General features: G+C 44.9%; 1 protein-coding gene across 3 annotated transcripts in view; it reads left to right on the plus strand.

The window, feature by feature from the left end:
- LOC117744146 (adhesion G protein-coupled receptor A3) overlaps window positions 1–22,926 on the plus strand; it is a 149,244-nt gene that overhangs the window by 41,720 nt on the left and 84,598 nt on the right. For all 3 annotated transcript variants that reach the window (XM_034552273.1, XM_034552274.1, XM_034552275.1), the window contains 5 exons: window positions 7,592–7,756; window positions 12,962–13,181; window positions 14,176–14,325; window positions 15,235–15,396; window positions 15,726–15,962. In XM_034552273.1, the coding sequence (XP_034408164.1) occupies window positions 7,592–7,756; window positions 12,962–13,181; window positions 14,176–14,325; window positions 15,235–15,396; window positions 15,726–15,962 (934 nt within the window). The remainder of the gene's footprint in view (window positions 1–7,591; window positions 7,757–12,961; window positions 13,182–14,175; window positions 14,326–15,234; window positions 15,397–15,725; window positions 15,963–22,926) is intronic.

The following is a 22,926-nucleotide window of genomic DNA, read 5'->3' on the forward strand; positions in this document are numbered from 1 at the left end:
AGTATCATCGTGACACACAGAGATGCACACACATGTTCATAGGGGTCACATGCAGACACTGATGTAACACACACACACACACGACTTTCCATGCCTCCATTGCTTTAAGTTTTGGTATCGCCGCCCTTGATAATGACCTGAAAGGACAGGACAGAATTGGCTTGGCAGCACGCCAACCACCCCAGAGCAATATGCAGCTTGTCTCCGGAGGTTTACCGCTCCCGAGCGCCGGCGCTGGCCGATCACACGCTAAGAGGAACAGATGCTGAATCATAATTGCGGTGATAAAGTAGATCGGCAACATTGGTTTCTTTTTTGACAGAAGCCGCAAGCCTCCATCCTCTTCCTGTCTTTGTTTTTCCTTGGCGTTCCGCAGCGTGTGTGTGTGTGTTAAATGTATTTGACGTAACACTGTGGCAACAGGGCTCAGACGCAGCAGCACATTGCTGTTGATTAGTTTAACTGCTGCCTGCTCTGACTCGGCCTCACGAACATAAATATTGATGGAGCGCTGACAGAACTATGTATCGCCGTGTCAACAGGGCCACGCCGCCTCTTGTTGTGCGGTTTATTCAGCGATAAGACTGCCAGCCGCTTCGTTCCAGTCCGCTCGTTTCTGGGGGAAGGTGTACAATTCCCCGGTCTGCGAACGCCACGGATATCAATATTATTTTTCCTCTTTTCATTATGTACCAGCTCACTGTTTGACATTCTCAGTGATCCCTGCAGTGGAAGCGCTGCCTTGAATAATTAGATCCAGGGTAGAGGGAGAATTTCAGGTGAGGTTTCAGGACGTCAGTGGTGACGTTGCTCTGCAATTTGTATTGATGAATTCATCAACAGAGGTCAGTGCAAAACTTTGTAATTCAGAGTAAATACTTGACAACATGATAACATTGCTCTATGACTGAAAACGCATTCGCCATATCAACTCTATGTGGTAGTAATATGTGAATGTTGTCTTGCTGACTACGGGAACGTTGCTTAAAAAATTAATTTTAAATACAGGATTCTTATGTGTAACGCAGCGTTTGTCATACTGGGTTACAGCTGCTATCATTAAAGGTGTGTAGAGATTGTAGAATGTGAAAATATATGACCATAACCATGTACAAATTCTGAATGTCACTCTCTCCGTTTCATACATTATGTATGATGTTATGTTTGAGATAATAGACAACAGTCGTGAGATTTAGGTGAGAAGCCACTGGGTATCATTGTACTCCAAGTCCAACTCCTTATGCAACTGGCCCTCTGTGTTGCCTGTGTTCCGACTGCCAGCTCCCATTCCAGCCCTCTGCTTCCTTGGTGCCATCAGCACAAACTGTACTGCTCCCCATCGCCCCCTATCTCAAAAAACAGCCCCCCCCCCACCCTCTCCCCCCCACACACAAAGTTGACTTTACTTTTCTCGTCCCAACGGAACGTGATGAATTTCTCGTTGCTCACATTCTGATTAGGGGCCCCGCTTGCAATTACCCACCGCTCTCCTCGTGTGTAGACAAATAATGCAGTCCACCCCCTCCCATTCAGGTCATGTTGCTCTTGGCACCAAAAACGTCTCCCTCCCGCCGAGAGAAGGGAGCGAGGAGCAGACATCATTTCCATAACTGACGAGTGTGCAACGGAGCTCGCTCCAACAAAAACAATCCGCCGTGCCTCGGCTGAACTTCAACCTTCAACCCTGAGCTCTGTCTTAAAATTGCGGCGCTAACAGAGACGTGCGGGGGGGGCGGGGGAATTAAAGTCCCGTAATCTCACTGGTCCAACACATAACTAATGTTTCAACCTTTGACGCGCCAGTGCTTATTTAGCCGCAGTGGATGTTGCACCGCGTTGATGTGGTTCACCTTGGATGGATGTCCTTCGAGTCAGTCAGCTTTGCCCCGCATGCCCCACCGGAGGGGCAGGACTGAATACACAGGATTTAGCGCGTGGCTTAAAGCCCTCGTCTGGATTTGTCGCACGGCGTTGCAGCAACGTGAGCGGAGATGCCAAAGCCTCAGTGGAGTGACCTCTGTGGAGGTGAAACCCAAAATGCTCTCCGGCTGTTTTCTCAGCTGAATTCCGCTTATCCCGCTTTAGGCTGCAACAGGCAAACGGCCAGTGTACACACTCCAAAAAACATCACATGATCTTTGCTCACCGTAACCGCCGTGATGCTGGGAAATGCATCTTTTTTTCCCTGTTTGTTTGCAGCTTTTCTGTGTTTCTCTCACCGTATCGTCACAGCCTCTTATTTCCTGGCGCAGGTGGGCTGATCCGTTTACCTTGCACACAGTGAGAAGAAGCAGGGGTGGGGGCGAGGAGGCCCCATGAGGCCCGACGGCTCCGCGATGCAGGCCAGACTCCTGCTGAGTAATGGTGTCAAGCCAAACTCCCAGTATCAGCTATGCTAGCGGCAGCCGTGGGACCAGCCCGTGATTCATGTTTCATTAATCAAACATTTCACAGCCCTGCAGCTAGCTACGGTAGACACTTTGCATTTATTTTACTTAATCCTCTCCATTTTTAATTTAGGCTAATCTTGCACAAAACCAAGAACCTAGTTTGGAAGCATCACTGAAGGCAGAGGAAGAAGGGAAACATCTCTCTCTGCCCACTTCCTCCGTGCCTCTGTTGGTGATCTCTCCAAAGCTCTCCTTCTGGTTTTGGGGTTGTTGTTTTTTTTAATCTCTGCTCCTACTTACAAACATGTAATTTGATTAAATTCTACCCACATATCTTTCCGCTGTTATTGCATTCTACTACCCTTTCCTTTAAATCCCTGCCTCTGTTGCAATTTTTTGTTTGGTTTGTATTTCCCCTCATTTTTCTGCCATGAATTTAGCGGCTGGTTTACAAGCTCCTGTGCAACACCAGTTGCCAAGGAGACCAATTTTGATTATGTCCACATGTATGCAATTTTACCTCTGGGTTCATCCCTTTTACTACTTGCCAGTTTCAGTCAGCAAAGACAAATAAAAGCTTTTAGTTACACTGGTTGAATCTTAACAAGGACACAGCAAAGTGTAAATGATTTAACAGCCTTTGATAATATGCTATGCAGAGTGTTGGAGAGAGTGGGTTAAGACGAGGGGTTCATTTGATATGGACGGAAAAAATCAGTATATCAGAGGGAATTCTGCCCAAATATTGATACATTCTACCTGCATCTTCACAGAAAATGCCAATGCCCCGTCCTCCCAGACCGCGACGGACCACGGATCAGCGAGCTTGCAAGGAAAATGTTCTGGCTTTTTGGGACATGTGTCGGGGTGGAGAGGACAGATTTAAAGTTTACAGTCTCGTAGGCAGCATTATATAAACAAATTGCTAAATATCGGCGTGCGAGCATAAATGCTCCTTAATGAGTCGCCGGGGAGCCGCTCCACAATGGTGCAGTGTTGCTGGGGATGTAGGTCAGCGGCTTTGTACGCCTCTGCCCTACTGCTCTTCGCACAGCCGAGCCTTTTCTCTTCACACGTTTATTCACGTGAGGGTGACCTTTTCTTTTCTGTAAACCGGACCGCCTGCTGTTGCAATACTTTCCATCCGCTCTCCTTGTTTTGTCGAGGTTTGTGATCAGGCTGCAGCAGTGTTCCTCCGTGAGGCACCCGGGCCGGGGGGTGGAGGGGAAATTGAGGAGGGGAGTACCAGAGGGAGAGGAGAGGTGGGGGTGTGTTGGGGTGCGAGGTATTTCCCTGTGTGTTTCCCAGCATTCAGACAGTTGGACCATGTACAGCGATGATGTAACTGTCCCCTCTGCACACTTTTCATGGTTGAGAAGGGACAAGTGCAGCAGCTCTGTTACACACATCTGAATCACACAACGGCAAGTACACTTGCACACCACCAACCACACTACGTCATCATCATCATCATCATGAGCATCATCATCATCATCATCAGCGGCATCATTATTGTGACCTTCCATAAAAAAATCTACTCATTCTGTTTTGTTTTATGCACTGTAAAAGGTCGCCTCTTGTGTCGGTCATAATTCATGACGTGAATATTCCTTAAAGATTAACAAATGACCAAAAAGGTTTCATGACGCGTCAGCTATTTTTTAATACAGCATGTTCTGATCAAACCGAGCCCCTTTGGTTGAATAAATAATAATGCCAAAATCTACACACCTGGGGCTCTTTGATGACTTGGAAGGAAATCGGAGTTAAACAGCAAATGTTAAATAGCAACAGAATTTCTTTCTGTCTGTGGCTTCATTAATTAATAAATCATTTAGTTATTTATTTAATGGTGGCGCTGATATGTGTGAACATGCAGCGTTTGACTGTATATGTCATCATCAAAAATATCAAACAGAAATCAGACGGATGCTAAAATAATAGCAGTCAACTTTGACGGACAGAAAAATTATAGAGAGCACAGCAAATATAATAATAATAATACGTCAACAAATATCTCATATCTCAACAAACAAGCAACACAGAAATGTCAGCAAATGCCCAGAAAAGTTGCGTCTCCAGTTGCAAGCCCCCCTCCCCAGTTGAGCAGCACCAGAGGGGCTTCACAGGTGGCCACTCCCCATTGCTCTCAGCTTGTCTCTGGATGCCCGCCTCCACTGTCTCATTTTCACTAGTTCTTGGACCCTCGACAAGGATTATGAAGTGATGCATTTGTAGGATGAGTCTGAATCACAAAAGTGGATCTATACAAAGTGAACAGCAGTTTACTCAAAGGTTGACGCTGTGGAGCAGTTTTCAATGTGTGGCCCCCGTTTTGTTTGTCGCACGCGCACACTCGCTGTTTCACAATATTCTGCTGATCTACAGGTGGCGGTGATGCAGCAATGCACCAGCAAAGGCAAGAGAGAAGAATAAGAATGTTTGTGTCCTCATGGACAATGACAATACTTTTGAAGGTTCCACAATTTTAAGAATAGCCGGCTTTCAAATGTTTTATGAGAAATGTACTAACATGCAGAATCGACAGGCAACAGGACAATATTTTGGTATCAATGATTCCCCATTTGAAGTCTTGAGTCGTATGGACCAATAACGTTCAAGCAGGCTTTGGTTAAATGCAGGTCAAACGTATGTGTGGAGAGCAAAAGAGGTGAAACGCATTGGCAGAAATGCATTCTGGGAACCCACCGGCTATCGTCTGACAATGATTTAGTCTTTTATAGGTTTAAAAATTGCTTGTCAACTGTGTAATCAGACTGTAAACATTATGATGGAATCAGATTGTAGTTTTCTAACCAGGTTTTTTTTTTTTGTGTTTTCTTTTCCCTGCATCCGTCAAAAGCCAAAAGAGGGTCGTCCTGTCCGTGCGAACGGCGTCATCCGAAAATGGAATCAGATAAACATTCAAGCTTTATGTGCAACATTGTAACATGAACATGAACTGCCATTTCTTACCGTCATCATTATCCTGGGTGACAATGGGAATATGTTTCGTGGTCCCTGTAAAATAGCCACTTTATCTTGGAACATATGTTTAGATCATTGTGGTTCATTATAGGACTGTCAGGCTGCACAAATGCTGGCAGCTGGATCGAGGCCAAAGGGTGTTCAATTTAGAGCCCGTCCACACTTAACAACTCAACAGTGAAAAAGGGGGCCGGCGGGGAGGGGCGTTGTTTCAACCAGTGTGTTGAGAGTCTGTGGAAATCCGCCTTGAACTATTCAACGATTGGTGCAAAAATCCTTTTAGAGAAGAAGCTCTTTTTTGAATTTTGATTTAGGACAATTGACAATACACACACGCAATAACCCTCACATGTGTTCACTGACAGCCCCACACACACACACGCACATACACACGCACGGACACACACACGGACACACGCACACACACACACACATGCAAGCACACACACACACGCCAAGGATGTCATCATCTCAGTCAAGCGTTCAAATCTGATCGAGGGCCTTTTAGAAAAGCAATCAGAAAACAGAGCTTTCGTGGAACACAGAAGATGAAATCAGGACTTATTTCATTCGGTACGGGCGGGGAGATGTCGCAGCGTTCTCTGATTTCTGCTCGTCTCCTGCGACAAAACAAGCAGCGGTGGAGGCACAGTTCACTACTAACAGTGTAACTTTAGTTTTTTAGGGATACACGTTACCTCTTTATTGGATTGGAAACACTGAACGCATCTGACCGACTGTATTTAAGTATGTATCAATGATAAAATGATCCCTGTATTTCTGAAACTTAAGTTGTGGATTAATTTGGTGCATAGGTTTACAAAGTGATTTCTCTGTGTTACTGTGAGTAAAGTTTAACTGGTTATAGAGCGTATAGGTTATCGGATCCTGATGAAGAGAGATTTCCTAAAAGGAATCTGGTGCTCGGAAATGCTCCAGCTTTAACGACAGCAGTTATTTAACTCACTACCACTAAGACTGATAGCCCTGTAAGAGCAGTAAAGATATATGGGAATATTAATATGGTATAATACTCAGTTGGAAAAGGCAATGTCAGTCGCTTGCTTCGCCACTTTGATCCAGACATGAAATATTTAAAGAACTATTGAATAGATCCCCATTTAATTTGGTTCCGACATTCATGTTCCCCACGGGAAGAACTCTACGAACTTTTTTCATCAGTCTGAAATTATTTTTTCATTTTCAATGTTTAATCACAGAGCAAAGTGTCTGTAGACCCTCAGAATTGTCGTGGATAGCGTTGCCAAATGCACTCGACGCACTCACATGAAGATGATTTGTTGTTTTCACCCGGTGCATCCTGGGACATTCCCATGTCTAAAGTAGTCTTACCAGCTATATGCGTATTGAGACGGAGACGGGAGGGGAGAGAGAAGCGGACTAAACGAAGCCTTCATGTTTTTGAATAGTATTTCCATCACATCCTATGAGAAAGAGGTTTTATTGGGATTACTTCTTCTCCATATGAGAGTGTTGTGTGGGTACACTGTGTTTTTTATTATGAACACACAGGGCTTAATTAACTCACAAGTGCACAGTTGGTATTTCTCAAAGAGGTATAATTTCCATGGTGATAATGCCCGTTGCTTAGCAATCTGCGGCAGCTTTTATCCTTTTTTTTCTTCTTCTTTTCATAAGGAGTAAAATCCTCAAGATTAGTCGCCTTGGCAAATGGCCTGCATTGGCTCATTGTCATTGTTTCTCCATCCATTGTTTAATCAGGCTTTTTCCATTGAGATAGGAATCACTGTGACAAAGTAGGAAAGATAAGCATGAGTGATGATCATCTTGAGTTACGGGCAACAGTTTAAACTACTGCATACTCATATACACACAAGGGTCTCTATATGAATTTGATTTCATGGTCCCATCTGGATGAGCAGCTTCCACTGCAGAATCCTTAAAATGTTGCCCTCACCTTAACCCCTCCTCAATGCACACCTAATAATAAATCCAAACCACATTAAATTCAAGTCTTTACACAAAGAAAATCCTCAATCTACATTTAACCCTAAACCCAAGTACACATCCTAATCCGGCACCTTGTCCAACCTTTTAAGACCGTTTGAAGCTCATAGGAAGAAGATCGCCAACACACACGCACACACACACACACACACACACACACACACACAGTCGACACACAATCTGCGCGGACACGCTCACAGCTTTACGCCTCTGTTCTTCTTCAGTGAGGTCATCCTCTCCAACATTGACGTAGGCATCGCTGGCATCTGGGAGTGCCTGGTGACCAGTTCCCGTGGCAACGCTTCTCAGCAAATGGAGATTGTTGTTCTGGAGACGTCGGCGCCCTACTGCCCCGCGGACAGAGTCACCAACAACAAGGGCGACTTCAGGTGAGTCACCTCCTAGCGTGGGTTCAGCGCTGTCAGCTTCATCGTATTAAAATACAGACAACCGGAAGGAGCAGTATGGGAAATACGCTTATTCAGAGTCAGATGAAATAATTGATAACACTTTCATGGTTGTACGGTTAATAGAGTACTGCAAGGTTAACGTATTGTTGGAGGCCGACCCCGGAAGTTAGCATCGCACTGGTTCCCTCGACCCAGAAGCACCAGCTGGCCACTGGCTGTAGCTCCATATCTACATACACACAAATATGCTGTGTATGTATACACCAAGTCATAAGTGTGTAGTTTTCATTTACTAACTGGTTAAGTGTAATTGTAGTTTTCAGAGCTGAGACCAGGAGGTCTCCAACAAAATAAAGCAATAGTGTGCACTGTAATTTAGTCACCAGTACTAATTACGGAGCCTACTGTATAAAAATTAAGACTGTAATCAGTGCACTCACTCACTCTGCCATTATCTCTACATGTACAGTGCAGTTGAGGTACTTAAGTCTGCCTCTTGCTGCTGTCACGTTGCTTTTTGTGCCACCTGTCAACGATCGGCCACACCTGGTCTGCCAGATTTCGTAATAATTGGTGAAACGTGACATGAAAACTCCCACAAACAATATGGCTCAATGTATTTCGGCTTCATAGCGAGACTGTAAAAAATAGAAAAGAAAAAAACGACTCCCATGACTCGACATGAAAAGAGGAACACGAACATCGTCGCCCTCCATCTATCTATCCTCCTGTTTTTCCCGTCCTCCGCTCTTTGTGACCACCTTGAAACCTCGTGCTTGTACAAACTCTCCCATCCCCCCACCCCCACACCCCCAGCCGCCGTGTACACTCCTTTTGTAGCCAGCGTACTTTACAGCCCACCTCCAGCGCAAGCAAGCACAGGGGCTTTGTTTCTGCTGGAGCTTTGGAGTAATGGGCTGGAAAATGAGCCCCCTGCTTTGGTGGGGGCAAAATTAATGCCATTTATTACTAAGTAGCTGCTGCCGCCGCTGCTGCGACCTCACGGATGGAGAGAGAGAGAGATGTGGGGGAAAAAGAATAATAAGATAGGGAATGTGGAGGGGAGCAGCGCGATGGCAGCTCTCTACACTCAGAACAGATTACTTGCCTCCTGAGGGCGGCGCTCCTTTATTTTCATTTACATGAAGTCACAAGTGTTGCCACTATAAGCGCTACCTCAGCTACTTCTCCGCAGCATTGTTTTGACGTCGCCTTCTGGAGAAAACCAAGACTCATATTTGGCCTCTGATTGCGAAACAAATTGATTAACATGTGTTCGAACAAACAACTCTTTCCTGAGGCCGCAGACAAAAAGGCGCCAAAGAAACGAAACCCCCCTAAAGAAATTTCCTGCAGTTCTTTTTATTATCTTGGAAATGTAGGCTAATGTAGTGGAGTGTGAATGTTTGGCTGACTTTTCACACTCAAATGAGCTTTATTTTATTGAAACACTAACAGGCATCACCCGGAAAATGAAAATGTTCCATTTCGCCGTAAAAAGCGCCTTGGCCCCCCCCTATCACAGGTTGGTCAGCAGAGCAGCTCCAGGACTTGGCTCTTGACGACATTATTGACAAAGTTTAATTTCTTGCTTCAGAGGAGACTTCATTGAACTTTGCATGGCTGTGCGAACACCACTTGTAATTACTCTTTTAGGCGGAATTTCCCCCTTTTTTTTGTGCGTACACACATCCTTCTCTTCTTCCATCTGTGGCAATTAAGTAGCTCGCTTTCATAAAGTCGTGGGACTCGGGCTCCAAAAACCAAAACCTACGCTTCTCACGATTCAATTAGATCCCTGGCAGTAAAGTTCCCATGCCTTTTACCCTTCACGCCCCCAGTTTCTAACTAAAAACGTTCTGTTGCCAGAACCAAAAATGAACCCCATAGAGCCACATTCTATCACAACGCAACGTCACCTGAAACTGGCCTTGCTCAACACCCGCTCACTCAATAACAAAAGCCTCATTCTGAATGAATTCATAATGGACAGTAATCTTGATTTTCTCTGCCTCACTGAAACATGGCATGAACCCTGGACTATTTCTCACTAAACCAGACCACCCCCACAGGATTCACATACACAGATAAACCTCGTCCAGAGGGGCGGGGAGGTGGTGTTGCTGCTGTCCACCGGGAGGACATTAAAACAACCGCCATTCCCATTCCTGCCGTTCATTCTTTTGAACATATTGCCCTCAAACTCTCTTGTCCGACTCCTCTGGTAATTGCTGTTATTTACCACCCACCCAAGCCAAACCCCTCCTTCCTCTCTGATTTTCTGACCCAGCTCTGTGCAATTTCACCTGCCGTTCTCCTCCTTGGTGATTTTAACATCCATATTGATGACACGGAATGTAAACCTGCCATAGAATTCCTAGAACTGCTACAATGCTTCAACTTCACACAACACATCAACATCCTGGATTTGGTCCGCTCCACTGGTCTCACAATACTTCAGCTCTCCAGCCTCAACCTCAATATCTCCGACCACCTGGCTATCACCATGGACATTGGCATCCCTATCCCCATCCCAAGAACCAAGCGCAACATATCCTTCAGAAATCTGAAAACTATTTCCCCCACAACTCTTTCACCCTCTCTTGCCAGTACCATGCCGGCCTCCCCTTTCCCACTGTCTGAAAATCTCTCCGATCTCGTAAATTACTACAATAACACACTCTCCTCCTGTCTTGATCAGCTTGCTCTCATTTAAACCAAAACTGTCTCATTCACTCACTCAGCTCCCTGGTATATTCCTGATCTCCACCAAATGAAATCCCGTAAGCGCCAGCTTGAAAGACTCTGCAGGAAAACTGGTTTAACAGTCCATCTCCAAGCCCACTCTGACGACCTTCAACAATACAAAGACGCTCTCATCTCAGCCCGGAGCACCTACTACTCACACCTCATACACGCTGGCTCCTCCAACCCAAAGGCTCTCTTCTCAACAATAAACAAGCTTCTCAAACCCAGGGACAACACCTCCAAATCCTTTACAGTCGACAAGTGCAACTCTTTCCTTTCATTTTTCAATACAAAAATTGATATAATTTACAGCAACCTGAAGACCTCACCCGCCCTTTCCATTTCTCCACCCCCTCTCCCCATATTCACCCCTCAGCCCCTTTCTCAGTTCTCCCCTGTGTCCCCTTTGGAGCTCTCTTCATTCACAACAGGAATGAGAAGCTCCACCTGTATTCTGGATCCCATACCATCTACTCTCACCAAGGAATGTCTCCCAGCCATTGCTCCACTCATCATAGCAATAATCAACTCCTCACTCAACTCCGGCTCAGTCCCCGACACACTTAAACTGGCTGCTGTCATCCCCATCCTCAAGAAACCTGGACTCGACCCTGAGACCATGAGCAATTTCTGGCCCATCTCAAATCTTCCCTTCCTGTCAAAAATACTGGAACGCGTCATTGTTGCACAACTCAAAACCCACCTCATTTCCAACGATCTGTTCGAGCCATTTCAATCTGGTTTCCGCTCACAGCACAGCACCGAAACAGCCCTTCTCAAAGTCACCAATGACCTCCTCCTCTCCTCAGACTCTGGTCACCTCAACATTCTCCTTCTCCTGGATCTCACTGCAGCCTTCGACACCATCAACCACAACATCCTTCTCTCCCGCCTCGAATCGTCCCTCAACATCACCGGAACTGCTCTCTCCTGGCTCAAATTATATCTAACAAACAGACAACAATTCATCAGCATCAACAACTGCACCTCCTCCACTGCTCCTCTGTCTCAGGGTGTCCCCCAGGGTTCGGTGCTTGGTCCTCTTCTGTTCATCCTCTACCTGCTCCCTCTTGGAAACATCATACGTCATCACGGTCTCCTCTTCCACTGCTACGCTGATGATGTCCTGCTCTACATCTCCACAAAAGCCATTACCACTACTACTCACTCCACTCTGACCAACTGCCTCACTGACATTAAATCATAGATGCAAACCAATTTTCTCAAACTCAACTGTGATAAATCGGATATGATCATCATCGGCCCAAAATCTCTCACCAAAACCAGTCACAACTTCTGCCTCACCATTGACAACTCCACTCTGTCTCCCTCCCCTCACATCCGCAACCTCTGAGTCATGTTTGACAGCAACCTCTCATTTGAACATCACGTCAAACAAATCACCAGAACCTCCTTCTTCCACCTAAAAAACATTGCCCGTCTCCGCCCATCACTTTCCTCATCTGCCGCTGAAACTTTAATCCACGCCTTCATCACCTCCAGAATTGACTATTGCAATAGTATTCTTTATGGCTTCTTCCAAAATCCTAAACAAACTCCAATACATCCAGAACTCTGCTGCTCGCCTGCTCACCCACTCCCGTGATCACATCACCCCTGTTCTCCAGAGCCTTCACTGGCTTCCCCGTCCCACAACGGATCCAATACAAAATCCTTCTCCTCACTCACAAAGCCCTCCATAATCAGGCCCCCTCCTACCTCACCGACCTGCTCCACCACCACACTCCATCCCGTCAGCTCCGCTCCTCTGATGCCAATCTCCTGTCCATCCGACATAGGACCAAGCACCGAACGTGGGGTGACAGAGCCTTCTCCATATCTGCCCCCTCCCTCTGGAACTCTCTCCCCAAACTCATCCGAGACTGCACTGATCTTTCCTTATTCAAATCGCAAATCAAAACCGCTCAGAACTGCTTTTAATGTGTGATTGTTTGTTTTTGTTTTCTTTCTTATCAGGGTCCGAGCGACTCAAAAGTCCCTATTTATTTGTTTTATTTGTTTTACCTGTATTTTAGCTATTCTTATTTATTTATTTTTAGCTTTTAGGATGTTTTAATTATGTGAAGTGTCTTTGAGTATTATGAAAAGCGCTATATAAATTAAATGCATTATTATTATTATTATTATTATAATACATTTCACACGGGCTGAGTAATACTCCCCATTTCTAAGTTGATAAAGTTAATTAAGTCAGAAGTCATCACCAAGACAGCACATTGTTTCACAATCAAGTATCAAAATCTGCAGTCTTCTGCAAAAAAACACACAAATAATTAGAGCTAGTAATTTGTAGCTATTTGTAAATCAAATATGCTAATTCATAATTTCCTAAACACAGGGAGTATAAAATTGCCATCTGGTGCCGCAAGTGAAGATTCCCACACTCGCTTCATTGACTGATATCTTATGTGGCAGGTGGCCAAAGACTTTGGCTGGCGTCCTCGCCTTTCTGCCCTGCGCTCCCGCCACCTTTGGCTCTGGCGCCACCCGCCTCTCGGGCCAGACGTTGAAGAAGGTGAAGAAGGTGAAGAAGGCGTGGCGGAGCTGTGACCGCGCCGGGCGGTGGGCTGAGGAGGACTACACTCAGTGCCCGTACGCCAGTGAGCTGACCCGCGTGCTGCATGAGCTCACACAGGTATCGACACATATGGGAGGGGGAGGTGGGGGTTGGGGGGAGTCTATTCCACGCTTTGTTTTCATTGTCAGCGAATCCCTTCTAATTCCGTCGATGTTCAACATGTCTACTTTGACATGTTTGCCAGCGTTCCTCCGATGGTTTCGCAGCAACATTTGAGAACATCATACTCCGAGAACACAGAAACAAACATCTTCGCTGATTCATCCGTAGCCTGCAGGTATTTGCACATCTCTACGCATCGGCCTTTGCATGCTCGATAGAAGGCGACGTGCTGCTCCATTCTACTCATGGGAATACAACACCACATTAAAAGCCTCCAAGTACAAAAGTACATGCATGGCATGAAATACCAGAGACTGATTCATAATCTATGAATTTATTATGTTGTCAAAGCTGTTTCATGTGACGGGTGACTGTGTGATCATCACACGTTGACTGCTTTGGAAAGCAGCAGGTTTACCGCCGCACACCAAAATCTGTACTCGAATCGAACGCTTTCCGTTTCTTCTTAAATTCATCAGTTACCTTTTCTAAATCCTTTTTAATTTTTCTCATCGGCTTAAATTAGATCCACCGCACTCACTTAAATGGAGTCAGTAAGTAGGGTCACTTTAAAAGCTGTTGGGCAAATTTTTTAAACAGTGGTGATGAACAACAGGAGTTGGCTTTTCATTAAAATGAAGAAGGTGAATGGTGTATTAGCTGCATGACAAATTAAGTAACGCGCATGAGGCCAAATTGCCTCCTGGGTTACCATGTGACCTGTTGCTGACAAGCGGTGTGGCATTTAAATAAGAGTGGTGCAGCGCCCGCACAAAGCTACATTACGTCACTTTTAGCAAAACTTCACAGAAAACAAAGAGGGCAACTAAAAAACGCACTCCCCCGTGCAGAGGATATTAATGTTGGTGTGAAATTAACAATGCGTACAGGGGAGACACTGTCCCCCTCTCTCTGAAATACTGCTGCACGTTTGCCCTTTGTCTTCCAGATCACCGTCAACACCACCAACGCTCAGCCTTTAGGTCAGCAGTTGGTGGCCTTCACCAGCAGGGCGGCGCAGTTCAACGATGTCATGGACGTCATCTTCGTTACGCATCTGGTGGAGAGGCTGACAAGGCTGGTGGCAAAGCGCAGAGACGTAAGACATGACAGTGTTTCCAAAGTCTGCCACTGTAACTCTGTGCACTCGTGTTGTTAGCGGCTGCTGCTTTTCGGATGCAATGCTTTGCAGTTGATGAGCCTTATTGGGTAAAGCGTTCATCCCCTCCAGAGGTAACGACGGCTTCTCAAGTGCCCCAATCTCGTAAGAGAAAAAGGACCCTCGAGTGGATCTGCACCTTCAATCGATTCCAGATGGCTTAACTTTTCCTCCTGCTGCGTTAAACTGCAATGGCGATGATGGTCATGAAGACGCATCTCTTTTTGAGCAAGCAGAGTTTTACCTTGAGAGTACTCTCCTCTCTGTTTTTTTGTGGCCGGAGGCGATCGGAGGATGTGGAGGGGGTGGTGGTGTGGGAGCTTTACGTCACGCTGAAGGTCAGGTTGTGCGAAGGGGAAGGCTATTGAGCTCAAGTCAGTGAAAAGAATCAATATTAGCTCTCACTTGTTCTATTACTCATCACGGGTCACTCGGGAGAAGATATTATGAGGAGATACTTAAAGTGTTATCATTCCTGAGACAATGCTGATGAGACCACCCTCATTCATCCAATAAAGAACAGTCGAATGAAGCAACAATGAGAAGTACAGTAAGTAAATAGCGAACTGCCATCCCAGGGAAGCGATTAGGCCCCATTGGAGCTGCTAATCTAAATTAAATCTCCCTATAATGAATGAAGCCACCATTTTCCTCCCTCCCAATTCTGACTGGAGATTATAAATGTGCCTGTTGTTGCGGATGTGATTGATGTGCATGATGAGTCTGCCTCCTCCTGTGTGTGTGTGTGTCTGTGTGTCTGTGTGTAGGCGGGCTCTGTACAGTACAGCTTGTGCCGTTGTCTCCCTGCATTAATTCACTTGGAACACATGTCTTCTTTCGTCTCCACAGCTGGGGGACTATATATCCGACATAGCCAGCAACATGATGCTGGTGGAGGAGCACATCCTGTGGATGGCGCAGAACGAGGCCCGAGCGTGCACTCGCATCGTGCAGTGCGTGGAGCGCATCGCGGACCTGGCGCTGAGCGGAGACAATCGGGCCATTTCCAAGGTACACGGTGGGACTTTTGGAGACACCCGCGGCCACTCTCAGCCGAGGCGAAGGTTGATTATCTGACAAAATGTCCCGAAGCCTTACCTTTTTGTATTCTTTCCCCGCAGCCTCGAATAATGAGAAGTTAATTTGGCTTTAGCAGATAGCTCGAATAAAGGAAGAGGAAGATAAATAGCTTCCTTTGTTTCTTCTCGCTTTCCGTCTATTATTTTTCTTCTCTCTGCTGTCGCTTGGGATAAAAGCATCTGGTCAATGACTAATATAAAAATCCCTTCCGCAGCCACTCAACTCCTCCTAACGCCTCCCTCTTCCCCCCCCCCCCCTAGGTATCTGCGAACATTGCTCTGGAGGCCTTTCTGATCCGGCCGTCTAACTTCCTCGGCCTGTCCTGCACAGCTCTCCAGCAGCCCTCCCCCTCCTCCGCCCCCACGCCCCCCGCTGACAGCCGCAACCGCGCCGACAAGGATGTGGCGCGAGAGCGCAATGCCGCGGGGGAATCGTTGCTCAACTTCAAATGCCACACTGTCAACAACAGCGGCTCGCCGGCGAGTCAGCTCAGCAAGGTAGGGGCACCAGTTAATAAATGGCGTGAAACTTTCTAAAATATGCTGCTCCGTTCTTTTGCCGGGCTCTGTTGGCAAAAATCCACAGAATACCGCCCGAGGTCAGGAAGACTGCTTCTCTCTCTCACTGCCAGTGGGGTTTTTTTTTTTTTTTTTGAAAGGTCACACACACTTTTGTATTTCCTGACACTGTATTCAAATGCAGGAGTTAAGGAGAAGGGGAGAAGATGTTCTAACAGGGAGAGAAATAAAACATGAGAGGAGGGGTGGGGGAGAAAAGCTTATGCAGCAGCTCGTGGGCACGATAAAATGAATTCTCCAGCACCACACAGTTGAAGCATGCTGGAAGGATTACCACCCGCCAGGAAGTCAGTTGTCGGGCCATTTGTCCCGGGCAAGGTGACACCTCGTTTCGGGTTTGTCGGTGCGCCATAGATCAGCCGGTGATAGGCGGGGTTGTAGCGGGGGCAGGGCCTGCAAACACGGCGGTCATTTGGGAGTCAATGTCATAAATAAGATGGCCTTGCGTCCCTGTCACTTTAACTCAGTTGCGGCCTCCGTTTGTGGCCGTTCCAAAAGACAAAACACTGCGGCGTCGGACGGGCAAAACGTACCCTGTGTGCATGTACACTCAGTGTGCATGTTAATGCATATCAGGTGGTGGGTTCTACAGGTGTGGGGTTTGTCTTTCAGTCTGAGCGCTTATTTCATTTCCCTCCTCTTCTTCTTCTCTGTTGAGACCATAGACTGTATACAAAAGGTGGACGTGGTCACCATCACTCACAATACATTGTGACCCGAGAGGACACTGAATAAGACCTTTTTATGCGACAAAAAGATTACAATTAACTTTTGTAGTTCACAAAAACACAGACACCGCCTTGATAGCGACCTGTCAGTCATAAGGTAGCCCCGCCCTAAATTATACCCCGCTTTATGGTCTATTTGACTCTAAGTAGGACCATCACTTGCTAAATGAACTTCAGTTTTGATGCAAAGCGTGAGGGGAAGAAGTGTAATACTGTTTCCAGCTCATTCCGCATGCAGAATGAACACAGCTCGTCCTCCCGGGGCGATTCACACTCTCGGACCTCCGAGCTGCCCAGTAATTGTTTTTGTTGAGGGACATGAAAGTGACTTCAACAACCTATAAAAGGGCTTTAATCTGTTCGAGGTATCTCCGCAAACCCCCCCCCCCCGATATTATGGGAAAGGTATCTCAGGCCGAATACTTTAGCAGATGCTTTGTCTCAATCACAGGGAACTTGTGCTGCTGAGAGTATGAATCAGATGGAGCCGGTCCCCCAATATTCCCACAGATATTCCAACCACTGACACTTCTGCTGAATTCTAGTGTCTTTTTACAGCCACGTGTTGTGAAACCATTTCAAGCTGGACTTTGTGTGTACGACATGAACAGTTAGATGGGAGGAGTCTTTGGTGGATCAGATGACCCATCCATAGCAGGATGACCCATACAGGAAAGAGAATGCATGAAGGTCTTCCCGGTTGAGCTTCTGCTCAGCTTCTTGTAGACACAATATTATGGTTACCTCTGTTTCACTGAAGCACATATTATTCATTTATTATTATTACCACACACTAAGCAAATTAGAAGGTTAAACAAAGTACGTGTGGGTGTTACTCATGTGACCAGAAATGCTTTATTTTAAGGAATAATTCATTTCTGATTTTGAATTGTATATGACTAGAATGACAAGGCATCTCTGTCAATCTGTATTGATGTGGGTATGTGTGTGTGTGTCCTTCGCAAAATTCAAAAAACTTTCATACAATCTACTTAGTACTTTGTAGATGTATTGTTGGGGACCCAAGGACGTGCAAGTTGTTGCAGTTCGGACTTTGAATATAAGCGATAAGTCGAGCACGGCGATTGCGGCGCCCTTTTGCTTGAGTGGTTCTCGATCACGCTTCACTCTTAACACTTCGTTTTTGACAAAGAAAAATTTGATCCCTTTAATCGAAATTGAGTAATTGAACTCTTTCTTTCTGCTAGTTTTGTTCAAACTATGAGGAGAGAAAGTCAGGTTTGAAAAGATATCTCGCCATCAGGAAATTCCCCCTTTCTTCCACCATCATAATGACTTGGTTTTGACGCCTTCCAATAGTGTGGACACTGCGGCTCACATTTTTCCTCATCATATATTTGAATGTTCAAAGCATCAAGTGTGTGTTGCCATGACAATAAGTAAACCGCACATCATTCGGCTGAGACGAATCTCATAATTGTGGTTCTCGCAGTAGGCTGCCTAAGCCAGTGTTAAGTTGGAGGATGAAGGGGAGCTTATACACCAACTAGCCTGTTAAAAAGGATGCATCCAACTCAAAGCCAGAATGAGGCAGACATTATAGATATTATAGTAGGAGATATTGTGTCAAAGATTAAAATCAAATGAGCAGCCATTCTCAGTTGAGATCGAAGACCTGTTGTGTGAAAGTAGCCAACTTTCCACCATCGAGGCAGCATGTGTGTTCAGAGTTCAAACTCAATACATTTGGTATATCAGGAGCTTGGAAATAAATGCACACACACCGTATGACTCATCAGTCAGTCAATCTAACACTGCTCAGTTAAACAGCACACGGTGAAGGCTGCAACAGACACACAGCTCCAAAAAAACGAAAACCGTGTTTTATTGTCGTATTATTACATATACATGAAATTTATCCTCTGCATTTAACCGATCCTTAATTATTAAGGCGTAATGGGCTGCTGTGAAGCAACTGTTCAGTGTCTTGCTCAAGGACACTTCGACATGCAACTATGGGGAGAGCGGGTATCGAACTGGGTACCTTCTGGTTGCGAGACGACCACTTATCCCCATGAGCTACAGCCAATGGTATAGTACAAAGATACAGACAGACAGAAGAAAGGTCTAAGCTGGGAAAAATATATCCTAGTTTCATCAGATAATCATGAATCAAATATTTTATTTCTTTTTTTATGCCTTCCAGTCCGCGACATGTTTTCAGGTTGTCCGACCGTTCTCAGGAACTTCTTCAAATCTGTCAAAAACGTCCGCCTGGACTCAAGGATGATCTGATGGTCAAAGGTTAAAGGTTACTGTGACATCACCGTCTCATTCCTGTCAACACGATATCTCGGGAATGCCTTGACAAGCATCTACTTGCTGTTGAAGCACAGATTTGATGTTGGGGTTGAAGGTCAACACGTTTTTTGTCCATAACTCAAGAATGAATGTGTCAATTAGGACAATTCCATGTCTAATAGGTTAAAAACATGATGACACTCCGGACGGCAATGGACGTAAATGGCAACATGCCTGCTTGGCGGAGGCATACAACCAAGAGGCAGTAAATCTAGTTCTATTTCAATCTTGTTAGCCAAAGCAGATCCACGTGTCAGTTAATGGTCGGATTGTAATCTGTCATTGAATAGTATATACAGTAAATCAAAATGTAAGTGATGTGAAAGTCTGAGCTGGGAAGTTGACAAACATGTCCTCCTGCAGCTCAAGTGTTGTTGCCAGCGGCGGTAGGTTGCCTGAGTGTCATTAATGAGAACGGTGGCACGCAAACTTTTTAAGAAGGGCTTTAAAAGTGATTAATGGGCCAGCTCCTTAAAAAAACCTGCAGACTTCTCCATAAACTGGGCTCCTTTTCCAGGCTGTTCCCTCCGTCCTCGTGTAGCTGGCTGAATGGCTGAGTGATCTGCTCTCCGTCTCACTGTGGCAGACGCTCAGCACCGTTTAGAGCCGTTTGGGTCCAACTGGACTAAGACACACAGCATATGGCCCTGGTGTGCCACCACCTTGCCAAAGAGCGGCGTGATAAAACACAGCCTCACAACATCAGCGCCTCAATCAATGCACTCTATCGTGAAAGTGTTTGTCTCCTGATTGTCTTTCTGTTTTTCCACAGATACATTTTCGGCAGATTGTTATAGAGGAAGGTTAAAAAAAAGAGGGGACTTTCTTCTGAGGTTTAATAGTTAAATAGTAGTCTGATGTAACAAGTTCGGTATGGACTATGTGTCATCCCCACTTCTTTCTCCCAATGTCTCTTTGTCACTCTCCGTCAGCCATCAAGCAAACACTGAAATCCCCACATACCGAAAAAAACCATCGCTTATATTTTTGACATGTTCTGCATAAAGATATTTATGTCAAATAAAGTGTAAAAAAATAATTTTAGGTGCAAATGAATCACAATGAAAGTCAGTTCACCTGGAGTTCACCAAAGTTACCATGAAGCACCAAGAATGTCTGTACAAACGTTTGTGCCGATCCAATTAATAAACAGTCTGTGAATCACTAAAATTGTAAGGATTGACTGTCATAAGGATGAACATCTGGACCTGTTCTGGAGTTATTGCAATATTTCATTTTGCACCAAATTAGGCAAACCAATTGACATTATCACCCGAGAGCCAAGTCGCTAACGGGCTAAAAAACATAAAATCCTGTGTTCAATTCAATTCAGTTTATTTTATATAGCCCAATATCACAAATTACATAATTAGTAAGGTGCAATGGAGAGATGTAAATTCATCCTTAAGGAGAAACACAGTGTGTGTCTGTATGAAGGGCACACATTAACCAATGAAAAGGAGACTTGTCTATCCACCTTGCATATTCTCTTATTGAGTTTTGCTGATGACAAAAAAACAAGTGGCATGATTTTCTGTGTATAGATAAGCCAAATGGTGTCATTTTACTGTTCAATCATTATCTGTTTGCTATGTATTTATCCGAATAAGACAAGACATGCTCTAATCCTGCCTGAATTATAACCAACATATTCAAATACTGTTTTTTTTCCTTCTATTTAACTAGGTTGCTTGACATTTTCACATCCAACATCTCTGTGTATGGAGTATCTCACCCACATATTAATATTACAACATTGTACAAATGTAGTATATGTAAATGAGCACACATTTTCCTGACAGTCACTGAGGCATTCAATCTCAGATTCATATCTAGCACACACTCTTTCAAAGGTCTGCTTAAAACCTAATTGGTAGGGGAAAATCTGACATAGTGAATGCTTTGCTTATTGAACGTTCCCAAAAAAGTCCCCATCAAAAACCCTATGCGTTCTCTGTCTCCACATACAGTATAAACTTAACTTTGAGCTGCACTTTCTGCAAGAATTTGATGAACCTATATTTGGCACAAATAAAAAAATGCTTTCTTTTGTGCTTGAGCTGAAAAAGGTCAGGTTAGATGATGTGTTTAACGCTAGGTTGTGTATATTCAGGTGATTGACAGCTTTCACAAGGTATTTTTGGGGCAATTGGATGGGTTTTATTTGAGTATTCAAAATATTCTTATGCATTGATCCCCAACCAATACACTTTTCAGGGATTCTAAGGTACAGGAACTATATTTCATGTTATAAATATACATATGAGGAGAGAGATAATCTTATGTTAGACACACATGTACAGTATATATGGCATTAAAGGAGGTGAAGGAAGAGTCTTGATTGGTTTCAACCCTTCAAAGTCTCAGTCTCTGTCTCAATACACTCTATTCTTAGTCTCGATACACTCTGGTCTTAGTCTTGAACTGGTCTCAAAGTCTTGGTCTTGTCTCTTTCTCAAAACAAGCCCGTCTTGATCTTGATCTTGACAAACAATCAAAGTCTAAGTCTTGTTTTGGTCTTGATACCCTCTGGTCTTGGTCTTGACTTGGTCTCACACCGTCAAAGTCTTGTTCTTGTCTTGATCTCGATACACTCTGGTCTTGTTCTTGACTTGGACTTAAACCCTTAGAGTCTTGGTCTCAATAGGCTCTAGTCATGGTCTTGACTTGGACTCAGTGTAGATGGTCTTGACTCCAACGTGGCCAAGTGACCATCGTATGGGCAAGGTAATACCCTTCAAGTTGTACATTCCCTGATTAAAATAGATTATGTGGGCCACAAGATCCGAGGCCTCCACATCATCCATAACAATTATTAAATATGAGACTTGGCAAGTATTTGTTTCACGCAAAGGGAAGGAAAAATGTCAAAATTGTTAGCTTTCCTTTTCTGTCATCTCATGACCCATCAGTCTCGGGGTGAGTCCTGACATGTCAGCCGGCTGTTATGAACTCAATAAACATATTTTAAACCTACATTTATACACGTCGACAGATCCGGTGTCTGTCTTGCCTCCAAAACCTTCTCAGCATCTTGTCCGATTACTGCGTGTCTGGCGGCTGACCATTTTAGTCGGTATCACACTGCTTAATAGCACAGTGTCACTTTGTTTGGAACAGATTTGGAACCAATTATGGCTAAATTACACAAACATATGGCGTCTCTTCCCATTCCCAAGTCAGGGGGCATTATCCTTGAAGTAAATTTCAGAGTGTATGGTTCATTGATGATGACAGTTTGGGACAATATTTACCACTTTAGATCTCCCCATTCCTTGTCATTGACAGGTAATTAGTGGAAGCCTTTAGGATGAACTGGTGTTGTGTCCCCCTCCTCTCTCCTCAGATAGCCTCTCTCTCTGCTCCACAGAGCTCCGCCGCTTTTTAATTACAACCACCCAGCTCTGCATATGTGTGTGTTGTTTAAAAAAAAAAATTTAAAGGAGGAGGGGCGTGGGAGGGTTGTATATGTGGGTGTGAGGATGTATTAGGATGTGTGTGCGTGTCAGCCGCCCTCCAGGTTAAGAAACTATATCAGGGGACACTGTTGCAGCAAAACTGAGCCGCCGGCTGCCGCACAGTAGATCCTCTTTGTCAGCACCGGCATCTAAGACAACCAAACATGACCCAGTTTATCCCGATACAGTAAACGTGGCGCCTTTACAAATGCGTAGAATCTTGATAATTTGCCTCTAATTGGAATATGTTAGGGAATGCGTTGTGTACAGCCCCTCTAATAAGCTATAGAGGATTTAGAGTACTTAACTCCAACACGAGCAGTGCAAGGACTCTTTATTAGCTTGTTAACCCTGCGTCTCCGTGCAGAGGGGTCA

Source organism: Cyclopterus lumpus, chromosome 15 (genome assembly GCF_009769545.1).
Source record: "Cyclopterus lumpus isolate fCycLum1 chromosome 15, fCycLum1.pri, whole genome shotgun sequence".
NCBI classification, from domain to species: Eukaryota; Metazoa; Chordata; class Actinopteri; order Perciformes; family Cyclopteridae; genus Cyclopterus; species Cyclopterus lumpus.